The 27,515-nt window shown below is 41.0% G+C and overlaps 1 protein-coding gene across 3 annotated transcripts in view; it reads left to right on the forward strand.

Moving 5' to 3' along the window:
* scfd2 (sec1 family domain containing 2) overlaps positions 1-27,515 on the forward strand; it is a 364,834-nt gene that overhangs the window by 32,984 nt on the left and 304,335 nt on the right. For all 3 annotated transcript variants that reach the window (XM_067987552.1, XM_067987562.1, XM_067987541.1), the window contains exons 3-4: positions 12,490-12,617; positions 26,545-26,720. In XM_067987552.1, coding sequence (XP_067843653.1) covers positions 12,490-12,617; positions 26,545-26,720 — 304 coding nt within the window. The remainder of the gene's footprint in view (positions 1-12,489; positions 12,618-26,544; positions 26,721-27,515) is intronic.

Consider the following 27,515-nt stretch of genomic DNA (forward strand, 5'->3'; position numbering starts at 1 on the left):
TCATAATTCTCAATGAATATATATTCCATTGAGGAATAAAAACTCCATGGGAAAAGTGATCCATCTGTAGCTAACTAAAGAAGTTAAGGATAGTATCAGATTAAAACAGGAGACTTATAATGTTGCCAAGAAGAGTAGCAAGCCCAAGGATTGGGAGAGTTTTAGAAACCAGCAAAGGTTGACCAAAAAATTGAAAGAGGGAGAAAATAAAATATGAGAGGAAACTAGCAAGAAATATAAAAACAGTTTGTAAGAGCTTCTACAAGTATGTAAAAAGGAAGGGAGTAGCAAAAGTAAACGTGGGTCCCTTTAGAAGCTGAGACAGGAGAAATTATAATGGGGAATAAGGAAATGGCAGAGACGTTAAACAAATATTTTGTATCTGTCTTCACAGTAGAAGATACAAAAAACATACCAGAAATAGTGGGAAACCAAGGGTCTAACAAGAGTGGGGAACTTAAAGTAGTTAATATTAGTAAAGAAGTACTGGAGAAATTAATGGGACTAAAAGCTGACAAATTCACTGGACCTGATGGCCTACATCCTAGGGTTCTAAAAGAGGTGGCTGCAGAGATAATGGATACATTGGTTGTGATCTTCTAAAATTCCCTGGATTCTAGAATGGTCTCAGTGGATTGGAAGGTAGAAAATGTAACCCCGCTATTTAAGAAAGGATGTAAGGAATCTTACAACACCAGGTTATAGTCCAACAGTTTTATTTGAAAATCACAAGCTTTCGGAGCTTACCTCCTTCGTCAGGTGAGTGAGTGAAGGGTTCTAAAATCTCATAGCATATATTAGCCTGGGAGATGATCACAGCAATCAAAGGTGTCGTTGGTGTTCAGACAGGTTAGCCATGGAAAACATTACATCCCAGTATACTGAATACACAATGGGTCAGATTACAAAGCCAAAGAAAGAAAGAGACCCGAAAGGCAGAGAGAGAGAGAGAATGTCCAGTTGTATTCACTCACTCTCACCTGACGAAGGAGGTAAGCTCCGAAAGCTTGTGATTTTCAAATAAAACTGTTGGACTATAACCTGGTGTTGTAAGATTCCTTACATTTGTCCACCCCAGTCCATCACCGGCATCTCCACATCATTCAGGAAAGGAGGGAGAGAAAAAACAGAACTACAGACCAGTTAGCCTGACATTGGTAGTGGGGAAAATGCTGAAATCTATTATTAAGGATGTGGTAACAGGGCACTTAGAAAATCTTAATATGATTAGGCAGAGTCAACATGGTTTTATGAAAGGGAAATTGTGTTTGACAAATCTGAGTTTTTTGAGGATGTAACCAGCAGGGTAGATAAAGGGGAACCAGTAGATGTAGTCTGTTTGGATTTTCAAAAGGCATTCGATAAGGTGCCACACAAAAAGTATACAAGATAAGGGCTCATGGGGTTGGGGGTAATATATTAGCATGGATGGAGGACTGGTTAATGGACAGAAAACAGAGAGTAGGAATAAACGGGTCATTTTCAGATTGGCAGACTATAACTAGTGGGGTGCTACAAGGATCAGTGCTTGGGCCTCAGCTATTTACAATCTACATTAATGACTAAGTTTGCTGACGATACGAAGTTAGGTGGCAAAGTAAGTTGTGAGGAGGACACAAAGAGTCTGCAAAGGGATATAGACAAGTTAAGTGCGTGGGCAAGTCGGTGGCAGATGGAGTATAATGTGGGGAAATGTGAGCTTATTCACTTTGGTAGGAAGAATAGAAATACAGAATATTTTTTAGAAGGTGAGAAACTATTAAATGTTGGTGCTCAGAGGAATTTGGGTGTCCTTGTATACGAAGTGCAGAAAGTTAACATGCAGGTACAATATTAGGAATTAGGAAGGCAAATGGTATGTTGACCTTTATTGCAAGGGGGTTGGAGTATAAGAGTAAGGAGGTCTTGCTGCAATTATATATGCAATTCCACATCGTTCACCTGAGGAAGGAGGTAGCCTCCGAAAGCTTGTGAATTTAAAATAAAATTGCTGGACTATAACTTGGTGTTGTAAAATTGTTTACAATTTGCAATTATATAGGGCTCTGGTGAGACCACACCTGGAGTACTGTGTATAGTTTTGGTCTCCTTCCCTAAGGAAGGATATACTTGCCTTAGAGGCAGTGCACCAAAGGTACACTAGATTGATTCCTGGGATGAGAGGGTTGTCCATTGAGGAGAGATTGAGTAGAATGGGTCTATACTATTTAGAAGAATGAGAGGATCTCATTGAAACATATAAGATTCTGAGAGGGCTTGACAGGGAAGATGCGGAGAGGCTGTTTCCCCAGCAGGAGAGTCTAGAACTAGGGGGTATAGTCTCAGGATAAGGGTTTGGCCATTTAGGACTGAGATGAGGAAAACTTCTTCACTCAGAGGGTTGTGAATCTTTGGAATTCTCTACCCCAGAGGGCTGTGGATGCTCAGTCGTTGAGTATATTAAAGGCTGAGATCAATAGGTTTTTGGACTCTAAGGAAATCAAGGGATATGGAGATTGGGCGGGAAAGTGGAGTTGTGGTCGAAGATCAGCCATGATCATATTGAATGATGGAGCAGGCTGGAGAGGCCGTATAGCTTACTCCTGCTCCTATTTATTATGTTCTTAGTACGTTATACACAGGTGAGAGAAAAATTGCTTTGTGTTGGTGATGGGGATTGAGGCTTGGTGTGAGTTGGAGCACTGGGACTTGAGATTGACAAGTGGGATGGAACGCATGGAGGCAGGCTGTCTAGGCTCTGACAGAATTCCAAGAGGTGCTGGGTCCTTGCAGAACTCTGGTAGGATGACTGTGGCCTGGTAGCACTTAGTAGTGGTCGGGGGCTGGACCTGACAGATGTCTTTGGGAGGAGTGGTGGTAGTGGTAGTAATCCAGGGCCTGGTCACACTTGGGGCAAGGGGAGATCTGGGGGCTTGCAAAACGCATGGGCCGGTCATGTTCTCTCCCTCTTTTTGTAGTGTTCTGGCTGTATAAGGGTGCTACTGAAATCAATTTGAGAGTTTTGTCCTTTGGACAGTAGAGATTTCAGGAAATATGAAATCTGTCTGCATAAACTTCAGAGTTTATATCTTTCAGCAGCTGGGAGTGAATTGATTTTGCCACATATAAAAGCAGCAATATTCTAATTGTCACAGGTGACAAACTGAGGTTGAGTTTGCTCAAAGCCCAGAAATATCACCATGAAAACCGAGCTTTAAAAACTGCAAGCTCTGGGAACTGAGTAGAACTCCAATACCAGATCCCAAAAGAAAGGACTGTGTTCCTCCTCCTCCTAAATAGCCCTTTCCTGCTTGATCCTGATGCTTACCCCCATCCAGCATATGTTGCTTCCCAATGTGCTGCACATGTTGGGATTTAAAAAAAGGGAAGATATAGAACTTTAGATAAAGGAACATGTGTAAAAACTGTACAGACGGATTATATGAGGTACAGAAGAGCGAGGAGACAGTGAGAGCAGAACAATGAGAAAAGTTACTGAGAACCATACCAAGGGAGCGGAAAAATAAGAGTGGAAGATGAGCTAAGGGACACAGCAGGACGAAGCCAAGCAATGAGACACAGCAACACAAAGATTTAGAGAGTAGAAGAGACTGAGGGAGACAGTTGGGAGGCAGAGAGACAATTTTGTACTAGTGAATTGCTCATTGTATTGGTTTTACTCAATTTTTATTTATATACACGATAACAATGGATTTTGGAGACTTATGAAATTCTCTTCACAGAGCCTCTCGTTGGCTGAGCCTGCAACTACCTCATGACGTTTGACAGCAAAATTGAATGTCAATTGTATGATCGCCGTGATGTGGAGATGCCGGTGATGGACTGGGGTTGACAATTGTAAACAATTTTACAACACCAAGTTATAGTCCAGCAATTTTATTTTAAATTCACAAGCTTTCGGAGGCTACCTCCTTCCTCAGGTGAACGATGTGGAAATGAAATCCTCTAAATGAAATCGCATTTATAATTCACAGAACAATGCTTGGTGATTACAGACAGTTTTTTCAACTGCCCGTTGCCAAGGCAATCAGTGTGCAGACAGACAGGTGTTACCTGCAAGTTCTCAGAATATACAAATCACCAAAAAAAACAACAAACAAAAAAAAAACAGAGATAGAGAGGTAGAAACATAGAAAAGACAGCAACTGACCCGTTATATTAAAAACAGATAACATTTGTTCGCTGGTGGGGTAACGTGTAGCGTGACATGAACCCAAGATCCCGGTTGAGGCCGTCCTCATGGGTGCGGAACTTGGCTATCAATTTCTGCTCGACGATTTTGCGTTGTCGTGTGTCTCGAAGGCCGCCTTGGAGTACGCTTACCCGAAGGTCGGTGGATGAATGTCCATGACTGCTGAAGTGTTCCCCGACTGGGAGGGAACCCTCCTGTTTGGCGATTGTTGCGCGGTGTCCGTTCATCCGTTGTCGCAGCGTCTGCATGGTCTCGCCAATGTACCATGCTCTGGGGCATCCTTTCCTGCAACGTATGAGGTAGACAACGTTGGCCGAGTCACAGGAGTATGAACCATGCACCTGGTGGGTGGTGTCCTCTCGTGTGATGGTGGTATCTGTGTCGATGATCTGGCATGTCTTGCAGAGGTTACCGTGGCAGGGTTGTGTGGTGTCGTGGACGCTGTTCTCTTGAAAGCTGGGTAATTTGCTGCGAATGATGGTCTGTTTGAGGTTGGGTGGTTGTTTAAAGGCGAGTAGTGGAGGTGTGGGGATGGCCATAGCGAGGTGTTCGACATGCAAGACATGCCAGATCATCGACACAGATACCACCATCACACGAGAGGACACCACCCACCAGGTGCATGGTTCATACTCCTGTGACTCGGCCAACGTTGTCTACCTCATACGTTGCAGGAAAGGATGCCCCAGAGCATGGTACATTGGCGAGACCATGCAGACGCTGCGACAACGGATGAACGGACACCGCGCAACAATCGCCAAACAGGAGGGTTCCCTCCCAGTCGGGGAACACTTCAGCAGTCATGGACATTCATCCACCGACCTTCGGGTAAGCGTACTCCAAGGCGGCCTTCGAGACACACGACAACGCAAAATCGTCGAGCAGAAATTGATAGCCAAGTTCCGCATCCATGAGGACAGCCTCAACCGGGATCTTGGGTTCATGTCACGCTACACGTTACCCCACCAGCGAACAAATGTTATCTGTTTTTAATATAACGGGTCAGTTGCTGTCTTTTCTATGTTTCTACCTCTCTATCTCTGTTTTTTTTTTGTTTGTTGTTTTTTTTGGTGATTTGTATATTCTGAGAACTTGCAGGTAACACCTGTCTGTCTGCACACTGATTGCCTTGGCAACGGGCAGTTGAAAAAACTGTCTGTAATCACCAAGCATTGTTCTGTGAATTATAAATGCGATTTCATTTCGAGGATTTCATTTCCACATCGTTCACCTGAGGAAGGAGGTAGCCTCCGAAAGCTTGTGAATTTAAAATAAAATTGCTGGACTATAACTTGGTGTTGTAAAATTGTTTACAATTGTATGATCAACATTTCCCAATGATAAATGTTGACACAAAAGTGTGACCAAAAATTGTGACAAAAGGAAGTTTGTGGACAGAAAATGTGTATCCTACACGCAATTTTTAATATATAGATTTTTTTTTTCACAGTGCAAGAGATCAAGTATTATTTGATAAGTTATGCGTTGCACAGATATGAAACAACTTATCGTCTGACTCACTGTGAGCAATGCCACAGGAGATCTACTAATACTTGATCATTATAGTGGAGCAAAATAGAACAGCACATCCTAATTGGGTTTGCATTTGTGGAGTTCTTGATCCTATTGTGGGGTATCAAATGTTTTTTCCCTATCTGAGAGAAATAGAACCCGAATCAGCCACCCCCGCTTAGAGCACTGGTGGAGGCCCAGAAGGAGGTTTTCGTTCCCTCTTTGTTGAGTACATGGTGCAAGGAACCGAGCAAGAGGCAGGGAGAAAGTACCTTTTCTAACCCTGTGGAATTAATCCAATGGATTTTCAACTGTAATAAATATTAATGTAGTCAAAATGTATTTAATTAACAATAACTGAAGATCCTCAATGTGACTGTAACACGTAAGCTTATTTTTTAATTTGTTTGGTCTTTGCTGAAGTTGCTTCAAATAGATGTGTTTTTATTAGTCTAATATATTTAGTGGCTAAGTGTAAAAAGATCCTTAAATTCCTACTTGCAAACAAACATAAACTGAAAATCTTTTTTTATAGAATATATTAATGAAGCTTTTGTCCAGCAAGCTCATCTGTTCACCATATTAAATGCCATTCTGCAGAGAACTGCAGCCTCTCTGGGCAAACCTGAATGGAAATGCTCTTTCTACTTACAGTAGCATTTCAGTGAGGTAGCCTGGGCTAGGAAGCTGTCACCAGCTCTAAGTCTGGGCCCCTTTCAGGCATGTAAATCAACTAGAAACTTTTTGAAACCTTGAGTTACTGCCAAAATAAAGAGACTCAGTTGAGTCTACAGCAGAATCACTCTGCCGTAGTATCCCCAGACTTTGAAAGAGAAACAGTAAATAGTTGTTTTAGTTTGGACATCATGTTGGCTGTTGCAAATAGAAAAAGCGGCCCTTGTGCCCATACAATATGGTGGAACAATGATGAATGATTGCAACTAAAACATTAACTATATATTCTGTAATTTAGTGGAGAATATCGGTTACTGAATTTTGAACTTTGTTGAAGTTAAATTTTGAACATAGTTTGCTGTCCCATTGAGAGTTTCTTGTTTTGATTAAAACGCCAAGATCATGCAGGTCATTAAGCGCCTTGGAACATTTTAACGGCGCTATACAAATGCAAGTTTGTTGTTTAATAAGGCCTTCAAAATTACTCCTATAATACTAGTTGACAGACCCTTAACATATCATCTATTCAGCTTGGGTGGTGTCATGCATAATGCGTCTCAGTTTTTTACCTAGATTTGCAATAGAAAATAATTCTGTGCTGTACACTGGAGGATTCAGAAGATCAATTCTATTTTGCCAAAAAATGGTCATGTTGGGTATTTGATATTGCTTGATATGAAATTGCAATTGCTGGAAATCTGAAATAAAAACATAAAATACTGGATATACACAGCAGATCTGTCATGATTTGAAATGAGAAAGACAGGTTAACATTTCAGATTTAGACTCTTGTCAGAAAAGTTAACCCACTTTTTCAAACGCTGCTAGTTGTATATGTTTCATTGTAGCTGCAGCGCATTTTATTTGAGCTTCAATTCGCATATGCTTGCATTGTTGACCAGCATTTTGAGAAATACAATAGCAAAAAAAATTATGTTTTTTATTTTTAATTACTTTTTTTAATGCAAAAATTATCTCTGATATAGTGAATGACAGATGTGACCCTTTGATGTTAGTGACTTATCCACTGAGTAAGGCAGCAGTTATTTTCACAGCTGGTTTCCTGTAGATTTTGATTAGATGTGATCTCAGTTATTTCAATAAACTTTTGTCCTTCTCTTTAAGTGTATATATTGACTTGAATTGTTGCCATTATATAGGTCTGAAGGTCTTCATCTACCGTAAGCTGCTTTGAATATGGCCAAGACCAGAGCTCGTGTCCTCAGTAAAGTTTCCTTTTGAGCTGTAGCAAACTAGATAACTGTTGCATGCAGGCCAGTGGTTTCTGTTTTAATAGCTTTTCCAGACCCTCCAGCTTGCCTAGTGCTAGTTAAAGAGATTTATGGCTGATAACATATAAGCCACAATAATTGATTCTCCAGGCATTCGCCCACATATCCAAGTTCCATCCTTTTTTTTTACACCTTTACGGCCTCATTCGAATTAATTACACAAATGTGGTGTTTAAAAATTGGGACTATCTTTTATTTCTTTACCATCTCTGGTTTTACAGTTCAAAGCCAAATAGTCGCAAGTTTCAAAATTCCCCTATAGTCCAGCAGTGACCTCTGATGGCCTTGACTTTTCCATTGGCACTGGGAGGTGGTGGGGGAGAGCAGTATCTTGATAGATTTATGGACAAAAAAATGGTGGCTATCTGGGAATCTTCTGTTTAACCTCTAGAATGCTGAATTCTTTACCGCTAGCCACGTGGCTAATTGGGAATTCAGATGTGGCTAATTGCATAAAAAATGAGTAATAGACACAGTCACTGGGTATGTGATCTTAACGCTCCACGGCGTACGCACGTTATTTTAACCTTTTTGTGCGTCTGCTGGTAAAATGGCAAGACGAAAAGCAGAGTCTGAGAGTTTTTTGATCGTTGTGTGTGCTTTACTGCCTTGGTTACTGCTTATTGGCTAACTGCTAAAATGGTGTGTAACATGGGTGAAAATGCCAGATTTCAGCACCATGGAAACACCAGCAACATTGTAGGGAGAGGGGGATCTGTCATCATGGTCAGCTTGGCCAATCAAATAACCACTCCAGGCCAGCTGAAGAAAGCAAGCTCCAAAAGGGCATGTCATGGCAAAGGGCAAGTAACATCCAACCAGATTCTGGGTGGAGAGCAGGAGCGGGTCTGGCGCATCTCAATATGCTCAGCAATCATTCTGATAAAGTCAAAGTGCCGCTCACACCGCTGGACAAAAACCTAGAAGTTGCACTAAGATGTTATGTGTGGGATAAATTCACAACAGAATTCCACACTTCAGTAAAAGACTGCAAAGTTTCACACTGAATGGTGGTAGACGTTTATTAAGTAAACATACATGTGAAGTACACTTACTGTAATGTGTTTTCTACCAGAATTAGTGCATTTGGCTAAAATGGTGTTGCCATAGCTATGCTTCAGGCTAGTCAGCGATTTCTAATGGACAATACCATCCTACATCATATGTACACATGCAAACCTGTGTATACTTCTAGACTCTTAAGACCTGATATACAACCAGCAGGATAATAAACTTTTCTATTTTGGTTGTGTTTTTGTTCTGTGCTCATTAATGTGCCCTTTTAAAGGAGAGGGTAATGTAAGAATAAATATTTCTCATAGATCACCTACATGTTGCCTGGGTGTAGTGTGTGTTTCTCTTCTCTTCGCCGTCTCCACGCACCCCCCCCCCCCCAATCTTTAAAATATATTAAATACTCAGCCAACACAGAGAAGTAAACTGAAAACCCTCTGTGATCTTTGTCTGAAGAAACAAATTCCACTGATCCACAAGAAGGTCCCATTAACATTCCACCATATTCATTATTTGAAGTCCTAAATGAATGACATTCATTGGTACCAAATACAATACTTTGAAAAGTAAAACTTAAATAAAATAAAAAATTCTCAAAGCATGAATTGATCTTTGCTTAAATTCTAGAGTTACTTTCTTCTTTTAATGAATGTGAACAACCTATATTGACTTTTTTAAAAATGGTTTTCCAGTTACTGTGTGAACACAAAATGTGTTGTTTCTGAAAACATTTACATGTAATTTTAGAAGGTCTGCTCTGGCAACAGTTTTAACATTAACTTGAAGCAGAGTATGGTAAATAGTTTTAAGTTTACTTGATCCACGCATACTGTAAACTTGTGAACAAGTTGATGTGGCATGATAACTTCAGAGTTGCCATTTAACTGATTCAAAGGGTATTGAAAGAGGTGGCCATTCAGGTCTATGGATTGTTCTAATTTGTATGGTGTGTATGGGAAAAATCATTATTTCTAATGCCACATACTGTGATTATGAATATATTTTTGGTGTTTGATGCAGCTGAGTTAGTTTGAGCACATGTGGTTTGTTTAGTCATCTTCCAGACTTGGTTTTGAATCGAAGATAATAGAACCAGTTTATACTTGAACTGTTTGATAGTAGGAAGGGGCGGGGATGGTCATGTTCCATTTCACTCACCTAACTGAATAAAGTGGCTCTCTGAATACTCGTAATACTGTATCCCTTTTCCACTATTCGACCCACAAGGAACTGTACCTCCCAAAGCAATGAAAATTAGTGACTGCAACCGCAAAATGCTCAACTTTATTTTCTTCAATGCTGGAATCCCTTTCCTCAACTGTTCTTAAAAATGTTCGTCTGCAGGAAATTGTGACTTTACGGATTACAGTGTATGCAGCTAGCTTCAGATTGGATTTAAAACCTCAAGTGGAAAAAGCAGAGGCTTTGATGTGTTTCTTATAGTATAACTTCTATGCCAAATTTATGCTGTAGTGGCATAAATATCATAGTACAAAGCAAACCCCATTTGCTATACAGGGATGCCTGCAATGGCAAGAGCACCATCTCTTACAAGCTCAGATGCATCAAAGTTGACAAATACAACTTTGTTTCCAGTCCTTAATTGTACCAATTTTCTCCTTTTCTGAAAGCATTAACACCTTGTTGGGCAAGGATAGACAAAAATTGCTGAAAATACACAGGAGGTCAGTCAGCATCTCTAAAGAGAAAAGACAGGTTAATATTTCATGTGTATAACTATCTTCAGAACCGGGGTATACGTTCAAAATGTTAACCCCTCTCTATTGCTGGTGACTGACCTGTAGTGTATTTCCAGCAATTTCTATTTTATTTCAGATTTCCATTATTTTTAGTTTTTTTTTCTTTTTTTAGTTGTTCAATTAGTGCAGGATATGCTCTGGTACTTTGCCTGAGTGCCCATTCTTCATTTGTGAGCTTCAAAAGTGAGTATTGGCAGGCTATTTGATCACAGGAAGACTTACAGCTCAGTCCTGTCTTCATCTAATGTCCACATAGGTGAATTTTCTGAGGCCAGTTTGTAATGCACTTCATGCCAGCTGAGCTCAGGTAATTCAGCGCAGACCAAGGATTGACCCTGGGACTTGCCTAGTCTAGGGCTTGGTTGAATCAACAGGGAGCTGCAAATGTGGCTTTAAAGTAACAGTGCGCCATTATAGATGACTGCTGAATCAACCCTGAAGTATAAATGAAGTAGGTTTGTTGCAAGAGCACCACATTGTGTTAGGTTTGTTGCAAGAGCACCACATTGTATTGCAGAACTTCTTTCAGTAAAAGTGATTCCATAAGATAAACAGTATATGAGATCCACCGGATGGGTGAACTCAGGCAGAGTAGCTCTCTGTTCTCCAATTAACAGCTGAAAATGATGAAACATTCTCGAATACATGACGTGATGGGGTAGATTTTAACTTTCACGCCTGGGCAGAAAACTGGAAAAACGCACAGGAAAATTGGGAGGGATGTATAACGGACAGCCGATCGTCTCCTGCCAGTTTTCCTCCCATTGGTCAAAATGCACTGAAATTACTTTATATGTAATTACTGGGGTGAATCCAACCTCAATGCCAAGTAGGGTTATGCTAGCACTGTGGAACCTCCCATTATTTGCACTCCCATTAGCCACCAACCCAATTATCTGTTGGAATTTTCTTGGGGAATAACACTACATAATATTTTTTTCGTTGTTTGTGCTATACTTGCAAACGTTATTACTGAATTAACAAATGAGATCAAAATTTGGAGACACTTGATTATCCGCTAATTTCCAATGTAGGCCAGGTGGGGGAGGGGAACGTCTCATTGTTTTGGTGGATAATGGAGGTTACACTGTAAAGTGCATTTATTCTGTGTGCAATCTCAGAATGCATGCTGGGTGTTCTGTTTCATCCCAAATGTTGAGCTGCACGACATGTGCACACAATATGTGCCCAACGTGCATGGTGAAAGTAACATGGCTGTCACAAAGGAGGTGGTATTATTTAACATGCATCACATTAGCACTGGCAAGATGAGAGTAGAAGTCACTCTGAGTCATTGACCAGCACCAATCGTTTCAAGTTGAGCAGGATACTTATTGGACCAGAACGTGAACTCACTCTTTCATGTAGTTAGGCAGCAAACTATCAGCTTACAACCCTCAGTATGCATCTCATGATGTAAGAAAACTCCTCATATAATGTAATATTCTGCAAAATTTCATTATGATGGATTTCACGTCATTGGAAAAATCAAGTGTGAAGTACTGTGATTATTTACTGTAGAAAAGGAACTCATGCTGCAGAGAGTAAAAATTGCTACAGAAAGATAAATATTGAAATGCTGGTTTTAGTAATTACTAAGTTGCAGAACTGCTGTGTGCAATGCAGAAATGGAACAGCGGTATGATCTCATTTGAATTCTCATTAAAAACCGCTACAATGTCAAAGGTGTGTTGGTGCCGCAGTGTCCTCTGCCTCCGAATGGCATATTCCTGATCTTTGCCAGTGAAAGACTGACGCAGAGTGGAGGCGAGGTGCTTTCCCACAAGGAGAAAAATGTCCTATGCTGCCATTGTGCAAATCCTGGCAGTGATTTGAAGTGATGCTGTCAGAGCCCTGTGAGCATTTCATCTGCCAACTTTCTTTTAAAGAAGCCAGGAGGGAAATAACTTTGTAAAAGCAATTTATTTTTTTCACAAAATGGAAACAGAGAATACATAATAGTTGCAAAATGTATAGAAATGTTCTCCATATTCTGTGTGAAGAAGTGCAGATATTTAATTTTAACCCTGTTATTTCACTGCAGTGACCCTTCAGCCAAAGCTCTGTGGGAGTCCATGCTAAACATGAAACAGAAAGAGGCTGTGATGGAAGTGCGGAGGCACCTAGTGGAGGCAGCTAGCAAGGAGAATCTCCCTATTAAGATGAGCTTAGGTAATGTGCATAACTAACTTACTCTCCCTTTTCTTTAGCTGAACAGTCTAGTCGCTCACGATCTCTTTCTCAAAATGAGTACTCCATCTATTTTGTTGTTTTTATCCCTCACTTATTGGCAAGTTATGTTTAAATGGATAATGCTCACTTTGAACAACTTTCAAAAGGAAATCAGGGTGCTTTTAATATTGTAATATAGGCTTTCATGTTTACCAATTTAAATTTCTAGATATAAATTTTCCTGTGACCTTTTTATGAAACCAAATTTCCAAATTTCAAACATTTTGCAGAAAAGTAAAGGTTGTGTTAATGCTTTTCTGCTGAAGTAGATACATAATTTAGCGTTTTCAGTAACAATACTACACGGGCCTTTTTCTCATCTTGCAGCTAGTGGGGAAAGCTTGGCCCCATTACCACATCATACCAGTAGATTTTGTGAATATTCTCTTCACCCCTCAATGCACTCACAAAATTGTAATACACTTTGATTAATACTGTAATAATATCACATTAAAGGAACATTTTTTTTTGATTTTCAAACCTTGAGCAGATTTTAATTGGAACAGTTTCAGTTTTATTTAAGACGTCCTTCAGTTTGGAATGTACCTTTTTATAGACGCACTCTATCCTACTTGGAAATAATTTCACTATGTTCTCTTTAGTCCTTTGAATATCCCCGTAAACCATTTAAAAAAAATCCTATATCCAGCAGCTTACATACTGGTCTGATTCTCGGCTAGTTTTTTAGATTTCATGAATACACAGTGCCCTCTAGAGGAAGCTGGAGATAAGAAATACTGAGAAAGGAAAAAAAGAATGACAAGTTGTTTGTATATGTGGCAAGGAGGTAATGAAAAACGTATGTGAGATGTCGGACTGTTTCTGATTCGATGCACTGCATAGCTTATGGTGTTCATGGGACATTCTGTTGCTTTTCATTTATTTTTTTTGACCCATTGACCTTTACATTACATTACAGCTGATATGAGTAAATATGAAAGCAGTAAAAGTATGTAGCTTTTCCAGAGGGTGTTGAGGTCTTTCAGAGGAAGCCCCTGGGATTAACCTAACAAGGAGCCTTAATGTCTAGCTCCCACGGTGGCTTCATTATGTCTGTGCTTAGAAAACAAAGAATGCATTTGTAAATAATACATATAAGAAAAATTTAGCAAAACTCCAGAAAATCTGGCTTTTACAGTAGAGCTGGCCATGTGCTAGCAGCTGATAGCAAGGGATTTATGAATCACTACAGAACAGCATTCTTCTATATAATTTCTCTGCATTTTATGAACGATTACACTTTAGCGAAGCGCTCCTGGCCAACCTCAGTAGCTCTCTGTTTAGGTGTAAAGCCTGCTGCTCTTGATAAATGATGTCATTTTTTTGAACCACACATGGTCAAACTTACCTGCCAAATTCAATAAAAAGTGTGTGTTTTCTCTTGACTTCTGACATCACTGGCATTCTGCTACATTGATTTATTACATGATGTCTTCTGACATCTTTAGTGAACGTTTGGCACATGTATTTGTTCCATTTTGACGAGCGCAACTGACGCTGGGGTATGTGCTGACATGTGATCTTTTCATATTTTGGAGCACTTTTTTTTGGATTAGATGTGGGTTGGGGAAAGAGTTTAGAGGCCTAAAGTCATCTCTGTTCCAATCTTGCCAACAATGGGGACACGTTGCCTGTATAAAAAAGATCAATTGATCATTTTGGTTTTTGCTTGTGCATGATAGTAAGCCTATCTGCCAAACATCATTCAGAATTACTAGTTTTGGTTTAAAATTTGATTATTTTTATGTGTCATGCTTTTATTAAAAAAAAACAGAGCTCCATATATTTGAATAGTTTTATAGTCTGTATGATTGTTATTGATGTTAGTCCAAGCATTTAACCAATGTTGACAAGACAATACCTCGGCCATGTATCTGGACACTTTTACAATTGATTTGAATCTGTAAATGTGTTTAAAATGTTTTTTTTCTCAAGTTCCCACTTTACGACATTCATAAAAACCTGGCCAATATTGGAAGCAAACTTATGGAATAAGTTTCTCTATTGCACAGTGTGATTATGAGCACCATCCTATTGGAAACATTTTCTGTTGCAGGAAAGCCATGAATCTCTTTTTCTCTCTCTTCACTGAGTTTTCTTTTCTCCCCAGAAGTACAGCTAGTAGTGACGATAAAAATATGTAACTGTTGAACAAAAATTTGGTTCAGAATAAGGCCAAAGCAGCTCATTGTGCTAGTGTGACTGCTAGGTCCCCTGTTACAGCTATTTCTTCTAATTCCAGTTCACTGCTCTTTGCCTGTACCTATTTTTTTCACGTGTTTACCTAATTCCCTCTTGAATGTTGTTATTGGCTCTGCTTCAACAGCCACTTGCGGTAAAGCATTCCATAGTCTAATAATGCTTCGCATGAAAATATTCTTTCTGACTGCTCCCTTTATGCTTCTAATACTAATTCTGAATTTATACCACCCAATTACAGATTCACCAATCAGCAGAAATCATATTTTGCTATTTACTTTCTCAAACTCTTTCATAATTTCAAACAGTTATCTCCTCTTTCCCCCCCCAACCCCCCACCCAACCCCGAAGCTTCTCTTCTTTGGGGAATACAGCCCTTGTTTTTTTGTGTCTCTTTGTTCCACAACCAACGGAGCAGATCAAAGCTCTGCAGTCCTGCCACATCCACTCGTGAATGGTGGTGGACAATTAAACAACTAATGGGAGGAGGAGTCTCTGTAAACATCCCCATCTTCAATGATGGCAGAGTCCAGCACGTGAGTGCAAAAGACAAGGCTGAAGCATTGGCACTTCTGGCAGAACATGGTTGCAGAGTAGATGATCCATCTCGGCCTCCTCCCGACATCCCCACCATCACAGAAGCCAGTCTTCAGCCAATTCGATTCATTCCACGTGATATCAAGAAATGGCTGAGTGCACTGGATACAACAAAGGCTATGGGCCCCGACAACATCCCAGCTGTACTGCTGAAGACTTGTGCTCCAGAACTAGCCGCACCTCTAGCCAAACTGTTCCAGTACAGCTACAACACTGGCATCTACCCGACAATGTGGAAAATTGTCCACAAAAAGCAAGACAAATCTAATCTGGCCAATTACCGCCCCATCAGTCTACTCTCAATCATCAGCAAAGTGATGGAAGATGTCATCGACAGTGCTATCAAGCAGCACTTACCAATAACCTGCTCACCGATGCTCAGTTTGGGTTCCGCCAGGACCACTCAGCTCAAGACCTCATTACAGCCTTGGTCCAAACATGGACAAAAGAGCTGAATTCCAGAGGTGAGGTGAGAGTAACTGCACTTGACAGCATTTGATGAGTGTGGCACCAAAGAGCCCTAGTAAAATTGAAGTCAATTGGAATCGGGGGAAATCTCTCCAGTGGCTGGAGTCATACCTAGCACAAAGGAAGATGGTAGTGGTTTTTGGAGGCCAATCATCTCAGCCCTAGGATATTGCTGCAGGAGTTCCTCAGGGCAGTGTCCTCGGCCCCACCACCTTCAGCTGCTTCATCAATGACCTTCCCTCCATCATAAGGTCAGAAATGGGGATGTTCGTTGATTGCAGTGTTCAGTTCCATTCGCAACCCCTCAGATAATGAAGCAGTCCGTGCCCGCATGCAGCAAGGCTTGGACAACATCCAGGCTTGGGCTGATAAGTGGCAAGTAACATTCAATGGCATTACCATCACTGAATCCCCCACCATCAACATCCTGGGGGTCACCATTGACCAGAAACTTAACTGAACCAGCCACATTAATACTGCAGCTGCAAGAGCAGGTCAGAGGCTGGGTATTCTGCAGCGAGTGACTCACCTCCTGACTCCCCAAAGCCTTTCCACCATGTACAAGGCACAAGTCAGGAGTGTGATGGAATACTCTCCACTTGCCTGGACGAGTGCAGCTCCAACAACACTCAAGAAGCTCGACACCATCCAGGACAAAGTAGCCTGCTTGATTGGCACCCCATCCACCACCTTAAACATTCACTCCCTTCACCAACGGCGCACCGTGGCTGCAGTTGACACCATCCATAGGATGCACTGCAGCAACTCGCCAAGGCTTCTTCGACAGCGCCTCCCAAACCTGCAACCTCTACCACCTAGAAGGACAAGAGCAGCAGGCACATGGGAACAACACCACCTGCACGTTCCCCTCCAAGGCACACACCATCCCGACTTGGAAATATATCGCCGTTCCTTCATCGTCGCTGGGTCAAAATCCTGGAACTCCCTACCTAACAGCATTGTGGGAGAACCTTCAATTCATGGACTGCAGCGGTTCATGAAGGCGGCTCACCACCACCTTCTCAAGGGCAATTAGGGATGCGCAATAAATGCTGGCCTTGCCAGCAACATCCACATGCCATGAACGAATTAAAAAAAACTATATCCTTTCATCTCTGGGTATAATCATTGTACTTTTTTCCATGGCTGCAATGCTTTTTCTATAATGGAGTGACCAAAACTGTGGCTGAACCAATGTCTTGTATCTTATTAATTCTTTCCTTTTGTATTCAGGGCCTCTGAAAATAAATTCCATAATCCTTTTACCTATTTCATTTATTTTCCTGTCTGTAATTCTGCTTTTAAAGTTTTGCGTCTGTATCCCTCTCTCTGTTCCTCCGCTCCATTGTACATTTTGGTATTTAGAGGATATTTCTATTCTGTTTTATTTCCAAAAGAATGTACTATTTCATATTCATAAACGTTTAACTACATTGCTCACTCCTCGAGCATGTCTGTTCTCCTGCATTCCTGCTCACGGCTTAATTAGCAAATTTTGGTCATATTCCCTCCATAACCATATCCAGATTATTTTTGTAAATGGAGAATGACAGGTCACAACACAGATCCCTGGGACACGCCACTAGCTGCTTCTTGCTGATTAAAAAAGCATCCATTTACTCCAGTTGGTTGCTTTCTGTCCTTCAGCTATCCCTCTATCTATGCCACAACTTTATACTTCATGCCATGAGCTTTGATCTTTGCAACAAGTATCTTATATGACATTTAATATTTACCCAAATAAATATATCAGATCTAGTGCATTTTTTCTCGCTATATTCTGTTAATTTATTTGGAAATTCAATTTAAATTATTGATGGGAACAGGAGTAGACCATTAAGCCCCTCAAGCCTGCTCCGTCATTCAGTAAGATCACTGCTGATCTTCTACCTCAACTCCACTTTCCTACCCTATCCCCATATCCCTTGGTTCCCTTAGAGTCCAAAAATCTATCAATCTCAGCCTTGAATATATTCAATGACTGAGTATCCACAGCCCTCTGGGGTAGAGAATGCCAATGATTCACAACCCTTTGAAGAAATTCCTCCTCATCTCAGTCCCAAATGGCCGACCCCTTATCCAAAGACTATGCCTTCTAGTTCTAGACACTCTAGCCAGGGAAAACAGCCTCTCAGCATCTACCCGTCAAGCCCTCTAAGAACTTTATTCATTTCAATGAGATCGCCTCTCATTCCTCTAAACTCCAGAGAATATAGTCCCATTTTATTCAACCTCTCCTCATAGGACAACCCTCTCATCCCAGGAATCAATCTAGTGAACCTCCGTTGCACCGCCTCTAAGGCAAGTATATTCTTCCTTAGATAAGGAAACCAAAACTGTACACAGTACTCCAGGTGTGGTCTCACCAAAGCCCTGTACAATTGTAGCAAGACTTCCTTACTCTTGTACTCCAACCCCCTTGCAATAAAGGCCAACATGCCATTTGCCTTCCTAATTGCTTGCTGAATGTTAACTTTTGATTCGATCTCAGTCTTGAACATTTCAATTGACCCAGAATCTACAGCCTTTTGGGGGGGAATTCCAGATTTCCACTACCATTTGTGTGGAAAAGGGGCTTCCTGATTTCACTCCTAAATGGCTTAGCTCTAATTTTAATATTATGCCTCTTTGTTCTAGATTCCCCCACCAGAGGAAATAGTTGCTCTCTATCTACCCTATCGAATCCTTTAATCATTATAAACACCTCAATTGGATCGTCCCATAACCTACTAAACTCAAGGGAATGCAAACCAAGTTTATGCAACCTAACCTCATAATTTATCCCTTTTAAGCCCTGGTATCATTCTGGGGAATCTGCACTGTCCCCCTTCCAAGGCCTATATATCTTCTCTGAGGTTTGGTGCCCAAAACTGAACACAGTGCTTCAGATGGTGTCTGATCAAGGCTCAAGCATCATTTGCTCCTAAGTTCTTTTTGACTGTCCTTTCATCCAAAATTATGGCCTCCATCTGCATCCCAGAGTACGAAAAGAGGTAGCCATGGAAATAGTGGATGCAATGGTTGTCATCTTCCAGAAATTCAATAGATTATGGAAGAGTTCCTGCAGATTGGAGGATGGCAAATGTAACTCCGCTATTTAAAAAAGGAGGGAGAGAGAAAACAGGGAATTACAGACTGGTTATCAGCCATAGGGAAAATGCTAGAGCCTATTATAAAGGATGTGATAACAGGACACTTAAAAAATATCAACGGGATTAGACAAAGTCAACATGGATTTATGAAAGGGAAATCATGTTTGACAAACCTACCGGAGTTTTTTGAGGATGTAACTGGTGGAATAGATAAGGGAGAACCAGTGGATGTGGTTTATTTGGATTTTCAGAAGGCCTTTGATAAAGTCCCACATAAGAGGTTAGTGTGCAAAATTAAAGCACATGGGATTGGCAGTAATATACTGGCATGGATTGAAAATTGGTTAACAGACAGGAAACAGAGAGTAGGAATAAATGGATCTTTTTCGGGGTAGCAGGCAGTGACTAATGGGGTACCGCAGGGATTGGTGCTTAGGTCCCAGCTATTCTCAATATATATCAATGATTTGGATGAGGGAACCAAATGTAATATTTCCAAGTTTGCTGATGACACAAAACTAGGTGGGATCGTGAGTTGTGAGGAGGATGCAAAGAGGCTTCGAGGCGATTTAGACAAGTTGAGTGAGTGGGCAAATACATGGCAGATGCAGAATAATGTGGATAAATGTGAAGTTATCTATTTCAGAAGGAAAAACAGAAAGGCATAATATTATTTAAATGGTGATAGATTGGGAAATGTTGATGTACAAAGGTACCTGGATGTCCTTTCACACCAGTCACTGAAAGCAAACTTGCAGGTGCAGCAAGCAGTTCGGAAGGCAAATGGTATATTGGCCTTCATTGCAAGAGGATTTGAGTACAGGAGCAAGGATATCTTACTGCAGTTATACAGGGCCTTGGTGAGACCACACCTGTAGTATTGTGTGCAGTTTTGGTCTCCTTACCTAAGAAAGGATATACTTGCCATAGAGGGGGTGCAGTGAAGGTTCACCAGACTGATTCCTGGGATGGCAGGACTGTCGTATGAGGAGAGATTGGGTTGACTCGGCCTGTATTCACTCGAGTTTAGAAGAATGAGAGGGGATCTGATTGAAACATATAAAATTCTGACAGGGCTAGACAGACTGGATGCAGAGAGGATGTTTCCCCTGGCTGGGGGGTCCAGAACAAAGGGTCACGGTCTCAGGATACGGGGTAGGACATTTAGGACTGAGATGAGGAGAAATTTCTTCACTCGGGGTGGTGAACCTGTGGAATTCTCTACCACAGAAGGCTGTGGAGGCCAAGTCACTGAATATATTTAAGAAGGAGCTAGATAGATTTCGAGACACAAAAGGGATCAAGGGGTATGGGGAGAGAGCGGGAATATGGCATTGAGATAGAGGATCAGCCATGATTCTATTGAATGGCGAAGCAGGCTCAAAGGGCCGAATGGCCTACTCCTGCTTCTATTTTCTATGTTTTACCTACTACTGATGTGAGGCCAACTGGTTTATCTCTTTAGTACAATGTCTGCTAACAGAGAATTCTGAATCCCATTAATCCTTTTAATACTGTTTCTTTTTTTAATACTGGTGCCTATTAGTTGGTCCTCTATCTTTTTCTTTGGTACAACAACAATTTGCATTTATGTAGGCCTTGTAAGGTAGAAAACATTCCCTTACATTCACAGAGGGCTGAGGAAAAAATAAATAAAACAGATAAAAGGGATAACCGAGCAAACACAGAGACATAGTGGGAGAGTTGGGAGAGGTGACCAAAAGCTTGGCCAAACAGATTGGTTTTGGGCAGGCCTTTAAAGATAGAGAGAGAGAGAGAGAGAGAGAGAGATAAGTGGAACACATTCTGGAGATTAGAATCAAGGCAGCTGAAGGCTCTGCCAACAAAAGTGGGGCAAAAAGAGGGGATGTGATAAGAATCCAGAGTCAGATGATCAAAGGATGTGGAAGGGGATCTAAGGCTGGAGGAGCTAATAGAAATTGGGCAGGGTGAGTCTGTGGAGGGAATCGAAGACCAGAACCCGTATCTTAAATTCAGTGCATTGCCGGACGTGGCGCCAAATGAGGTGAGCAAGGACAGGGGTGATGGGCGAGCAGAACTTAGTGCGGAACATGATACAGGTTCCTGAGTTTGGTTAAGCTGGAGTTTATAGAGAACAAGAAGAGAGCAAGAACAGCATTGGAGATATTAGTCTCGAGATGTTGAAAGCTTGGCTAAGGGTTTCAGCAATGGTAAGAGGCAAGCAGTGCTGCAGAGGTGGAAGTAAGTCGTCTCTGCAATGTATAAGGTATGGAGTTTGAAGCTCAGTTGTGGGTCAAACAGAATGCTATGGCTTTGCATAGTCTGGTTCAGCCTGAGTTATGAAATTAGTGGAATTTATGACGGTGGCTGAAAATCATGGTTTGGTCTTCCTGTTGTTCAGGTGGAGGCAACTTTTGACCCATCCACGACTTGCTGTCGGACAGGCCATATGCACAAATCACTTAAAGCTAGTGCACAGGTACAAAAAGTAATGAAAAAGGCGAATGGAATGTTGGCCTTTATCTCCAGACCCCATCTAGAGTACTGCATTCAGTTTTGGGCACTGAATGTCAGGAAAGATACATTGGCCTTGGAAGAGGTACAGTATAGATTCACCAGAATGACACCACGGCTTAAAGGGTTAAGTTATAAGGATAGGTTGTGTAAACTTGATTTGTAATCCCTTGAATTTAGAAGGTTGAAGGATGATTTAATCAAGGTATTTAAGATAATTAAGGAATTCAGTAGAGATACAGAAAAATTATTTTATCTGGTGGAGGAATCCAGAACAAGAGGGTATAATCTTAAAATAGGCCATTTAGGAGTGAAATCAGGAAGCACTTTTTCACACAAAGGATAATAGAAATCTGGAACTCTCTTCCCCCAAAAGGCTGTGGATGCTGGGTCAATTGAAATTTTCAAGACTGAGATAGTTAGGTTTGGGTATCAAGGTGTACAGGTGCAGCAGGTAATCCGAAAGGCAAATGGAATATTGGCCTTTATTTCTAGGGGGATGGAGTATAAAAGCAGGGAAGTCATGCTACAACTGTACAGGGTGTTGGTGAGACCACACCTGGAGTACTGCGGACAGTTCTGGTGCCCTTATTTAAGGAAGGACATACTTGCATTGGAGGCAGTTCAGAGAAGGTTCACTGGGTTGATTCCGGGTATGGAAGGGTTGTCTTATGAGGAAAGATTGAACTGGTTGGGTCTATACTCATTGGAGTTTAGAAGAATGAGAGGAGATCTTATTGAAACATACAAGATTCTGAGGGGACTCGATAGGGTAGATGCTGAGAGGATGTTACCCCTCATGGGGGAATCTAAAACTAGGGGCATAGTCTCAGGGGTTGCCCGCTTAAGACTGAAATGAGGAGGAATTTCTTCTCCCAGAGGGTCGTGAATCTTTGGAATTCTTTACCCCAAAAGCTGTGGAGGCTGAGTCATTGAATACATTCAAGGCTGAGTTAGACAAATTTTTGATTAGCAAGGGAGTCAAAGGATATGGGAAAAGGGCGGGAAAGTGGAGTTGAGGTAAAAATCAGATCAGCCATGATCTCATTGAATGGCAGAGCAGGCTCGAGAGGCTGAATCGCCTACTCCTGCTCCTATCTCTTATGACCTTAAGAGATATGGAGCAAAGGCGAATAAATAGAGCTGAGGTACATGTCAGCCATGATCTAATAGAATGGCGGAACAGGCTCGAGGGGCTGAAGGGCCTACTCCTGCTGCTATGTAGGCAGTCTGACAGTTCACAGGTGATTGTGGGGTCAAGAGAAATGATCACGAGGTAGACCTGGGTGTCACAATATGCCTGCAGATGATTTCACCAAGGGGCAGCATGTAGAGGAGGAGGACAAATCTTTGGGGACTTCAAAGGTGACTGTAATCATTGCTGGAGATGCAGTGGTCATATTCAGAAATATCAAGGTGGAATCGCATGAGGGCAAGTTTGTGTAGGTCACCAATGGATATCAAGCTTGGGAGCCAGGAGGCATCGTTGAATGGAGAGGTTACTCCTGTAATCTATCCTTCCCCTCCTCTGTAAATAGAGACATTTCTTTAAGCATCTCTGTCATTCTTTTATTCTTTTCGTTTAATACAATATTGTCTTCTTTGTCACTTGTTGCCTGCTCCTTATTTGATTATCCTCACGCTTCCGATATAAGAACATAAGAACATAAGAAATAGGAGCAGGAGTAGGCCATTTGGCCCATCGAGCCTGCTCCGCCATTCAATAAGATCATGGCTGATCTGATCCTAATCTCAAATCTAAATTCATGTCCAATTTCCAGCCCGCTCCCCGTAACCCCTAATTCCCTTTACTTCTAGGAAACTGTCTATTTCTGTTTTAAATTTATTCAATGATGTAGCTTCCACAGCTTCCTGGGACAGCAAATTCCACAGACCTACTACCCTCTGAGTGAAGAAGTTTCTCCTCATCTCAGTTTTGAAAGAGCAGCCCCTTATTCTAAGATTATGCCCCCTAGTTCTAGTTTCACCCATCCTTGGGAACATCCTTACCGCATCCACCCGATCAAGCCCCTTTACAATCTTATATGTTTCAATAAGATCGCCTCTCATTCTTCTGAACTCCAATGAGTAGAGTCCCAATCGACTCAACCTCTCCTCATATGTCCGCCCCCTCATCCCCGGGATTAACCGAGTGAGCCTTCTTTGTACTGCCTCGAGAGCAAGTAAGTCTTTTCTTAAGTATGGAGACCAAAACTGTATGCAGTATTCCAGGTGCGGTCTCACCAATACCTTGTATAACTGCAGCAATACCTCCCTGTTTTTATATTCTATCCCCCGAGCAATAAACGCCAACATTCCGTTGGCCTTCTTGATCACCTGCATACTAACTTTTTGATTTTCTTGCACTAGGACCCCCAGATCCCTTTGTACTGCAGTACTTTGAAATGTTTTTGCTATTTCCCTTTAACTGCCAGTCTGCTTTAATGCTCTTAGTCCTCCTAATCTTTTTTGGTTCCCTTCAATGTTTTTTAGTATTATTCATGGTTTTCTTCTGTATTACTAGCATTAACTTTATTGCATGCCTATTTCTTTAGACTTTAATTTTGACCTAATCCTTATTCATCCATGACCTTTGGCCTAATACCTATATTCATGTTTGGAAAGTTTTAATCAAAACTTGGTCATCTTGTGCTTTAAGTACTTCCCATTGCTGTCCTGGTACTTTATCTCCCAACTTCTTTGTCCAGTTAATTAAGGTTAGGACTCATTTCATTCCCCTGAAATTCCCTCTTCTCTAGTCCAGCACCTTTGCTCATTAAATTTTTAGAAATCTATTTGAACTATAAACCTAATTATGTTATTGCTCCAAATGTTCTACTTTGTGATCACTTACTTGTTCATGTTGTCGCTCAGTAGCAGGTCTGGTATTGAAGTGTTCCTCATTGCATTTGTAAAATACTAACTTGAAGGCAATCATAAGTGTTACAGAGTTGCTTGCTGGTCGGTAATGTTACCAAACTGTGTAAAATATACTTTAGTCAAAGGATTTGAATAAGCCTGCACTGCACATAGAATGAAGTTGTATTTAGAAACAGAAGTTTATTGTAGGCAATCCATTGCTCTCACAGTTTCTCAGTTAGTAAGTACACTGTTTAGTGTGGTGCTGAGTCATACAGACCAGGAAGATCCCAGGTTCAAATTCCCCCAACTGTGCTGAGTTAACTGATCTCTGCCAGAATGGTGGCGGTGGTGCTGCAATCGACTTCAATGCCTTTGGGCTAGTTAAGGGGGAAAATTGGTAGAGGTTGCTATTCATGGTCTTTGACTCCTTGAAAGCTTGCGTCCGTTTCGTGAGGGTGGATCATGTTTGTGTGGAATGCCCCCTATGTTTGAACAGCTTGCCAACACTGATGAAGAATGCTGACTTGGGCAAGGAGCTGTAAGGCTGCTAGTGGCCATGGAACTGTACTCCAGCAAGAGTCAGCATCCTTAGTGGAGAAGGGGAGGAAAACAAACCTACCAAGTGAGCTAACTGAATCCTGAGATTTCGAAAATAGTCAAGTGTGCGCTTCCTTAGTTTTACCTTCCTTATTGTTTCTGCATTTAAATTTAAACAAAAAGAAAAGTTCTGAATCCAAATTGATGTAAAATACTGCACACCTGAGCACAAAGATAACTTGAATGAGGGCAGTTCTGCTCAGAAATATTTTGGATAGACAAGTTTAAAGACAACTTTGGGTTGTGCGTTTTTTTTTGGGGTGGGCGGTTTCCACTTTTGAAGATCCTCTGTCTAATAGCTTCACACTAATTGTATATTTGAATATTATAAACGATCCACAGAAGAATCATCTACCTCTTTGCCCACAGAGTACAGCAAGGTGCCTCAACACATCACTTTTTTATTAAGACTAGCATTTTATATTTCCAGACATTTTAACTTTCAAAACTCCATTTTGAAGAGGAACTGCAGATGCCATTGTCCCTCCTGCTACCACTGTAGGAAATTCTGCATCAAAGTTCATTCATAATCTATGCTTGTGCACATTGGTAAAACATTTCTATTGGGTTGGGAATAAACTGGAGCAATGATTGGACTGGATTCTGCTACAAAGCACAGCAATTGTGACTGCTTTAGGATACATGACAATTAAGAATAATTGGGGGTAATCCTGCAAATTCAGTAATGATTCAAATAACGGTATGTGGATCTATTCAATCTCTCCCTCTCTATCTAACTAGCAAAAAGCTTACACCACAGCTTTTGAAATTTTGTGCACTTGGAACTCATAATTGACACTGAAGTGCTGTGCTTGAAGGAGTGCTACATTGTTGGAATTGGCATCTTTCAGTTGCCTCTTTTAAGGTGGATGTTAAAGATCTCACGATTTGAAGAAGAGCAGGGAGTTCTCCCAGTGTCCTGGCCAACAATCATCCTTCAACCAAAAAATTGCAGATTAACTAGCCATTCATCTCATGTGGCATCTTGCTGTGCATAAATTGACTACCACATTTGCCTATAAAACAGCAGTGACTACACTTCAAAAGTAATTTGTGTAAGGTGCTTTGAAATGTTTCTCAAAGATTTGATAAAGGAAGAACTTGTATAGTCCTTTCACATTCTTAGGACATCCTGAAGAACTTCACAGTCTATGTATTAATTTTTTTTGAACTCGCCGCATCATAAGATGTTGTATAAAAATCTTTTTCTTTTAAGAAACAAGAAACCTTTGTTCGAAATTAGTCTTAGTCATAAGTTCTCTGAAATGTAAATTTTGTTTCATTTGGAATAAAAATATTACCAATAAAACTTACCAAAATTAACTGCAAGGGTTTGGAACCAAGGTTACGCAAATGGTAAACTAGCTTTTGAGATTAAGTATTGCACATTCATAGGACATAATTCCCAACTCAAAATACAGCAGTTTTCTTTTCAATAAAGCTGATTTCTTTAGTCTTCAGCTCAAAGGAAGTCAATGAGTAAAGATGATCCAGCTGCAGCAGCTTAATTCTAAATATCCCTGTGATAGTTTTCATGCATCCTTTTCTTTCTACAGGTAGAGTCACACCTGAACAGCTCAACTCGTACGTCCAGTTGTTTAAGAGCAATTTGAAAGCTTTGGAGAATCACTGTGGGCTCTTGCAACTTACCATGGCAACAGTGCAGACTTTGAGACACACATGCTACTCAAAATGGGACAACTTCCTTGCTTTTGAAAGGCTGCTGTTACAGGTTTGGTATTATTTCCTTTAATTTTTCAGTGGCTATTTCAATGTTTTATGCGCACCGGAATTATTCTTAAGAGTTGAATCTGGCAGATGCACTAGGACGATCCCAGGTTCACTTTTTATTCCCCTCTTCCCCTGTCTGTGCTTAGTCAGTTGACCTCAGCTGGATGGCAGTAGGGGTATTATAACTGGTTCAGTGCTTCGGCTGAGGCTGAGGCAGAGGAAAATTTGGTTTGGGCTCCAAACTTCTTATCACTATGCAGCGATCTCTGCTGGAAATGTATGTGTCAGGTGAGGATTGAATTGGACTATGGTCATTAACTGTATAATGGTCATCCAGCAAGGAGTCAGTGCCTTCAAGAGGATAGGAGAGATAATTGATGGGAAAAGTGTTGAAACCTACTCCATGATATGCTGTGCAAATATTGCATTGGTCTACAATTCCTATCCAGCGATCAAGCCCACAGTTCTCCACAGACAGTGGCCCATCTCTGCTCTATCAATTTCACTGTGGTCTGATAATAAAATGAAAGATTGGAAAATGAGTGAGGAAGAGAAAGTGAAAGGTAAGTGGGCACATAGCAGTGAGTAGTTTTGATTAAGTGGCAGTACCTTGTCTTTCTGAAATGCAAAAAAAAGGAAGAAGATTTTCTATTTCTGTTGGGTGAGCACTGAAGAGGGGAGGAATAACGTAATTACCATGGATTTCCAATGAAGGAATTACTGTTTGGGTACCAATATTGTAACTTAAAGTAATTGGTAGAAGCAATTTAACCAAGTAGCATTTAAAATATTTGTA

The sequence above is a fragment of the Heptranchias perlo genome, chromosome 1 (assembly GCF_035084215.1).
Source record: "Heptranchias perlo isolate sHepPer1 chromosome 1, sHepPer1.hap1, whole genome shotgun sequence".
Lineage (NCBI taxonomy): Eukaryota > Metazoa > Chordata > Chondrichthyes > Hexanchiformes > Hexanchidae > Heptranchias > Heptranchias perlo.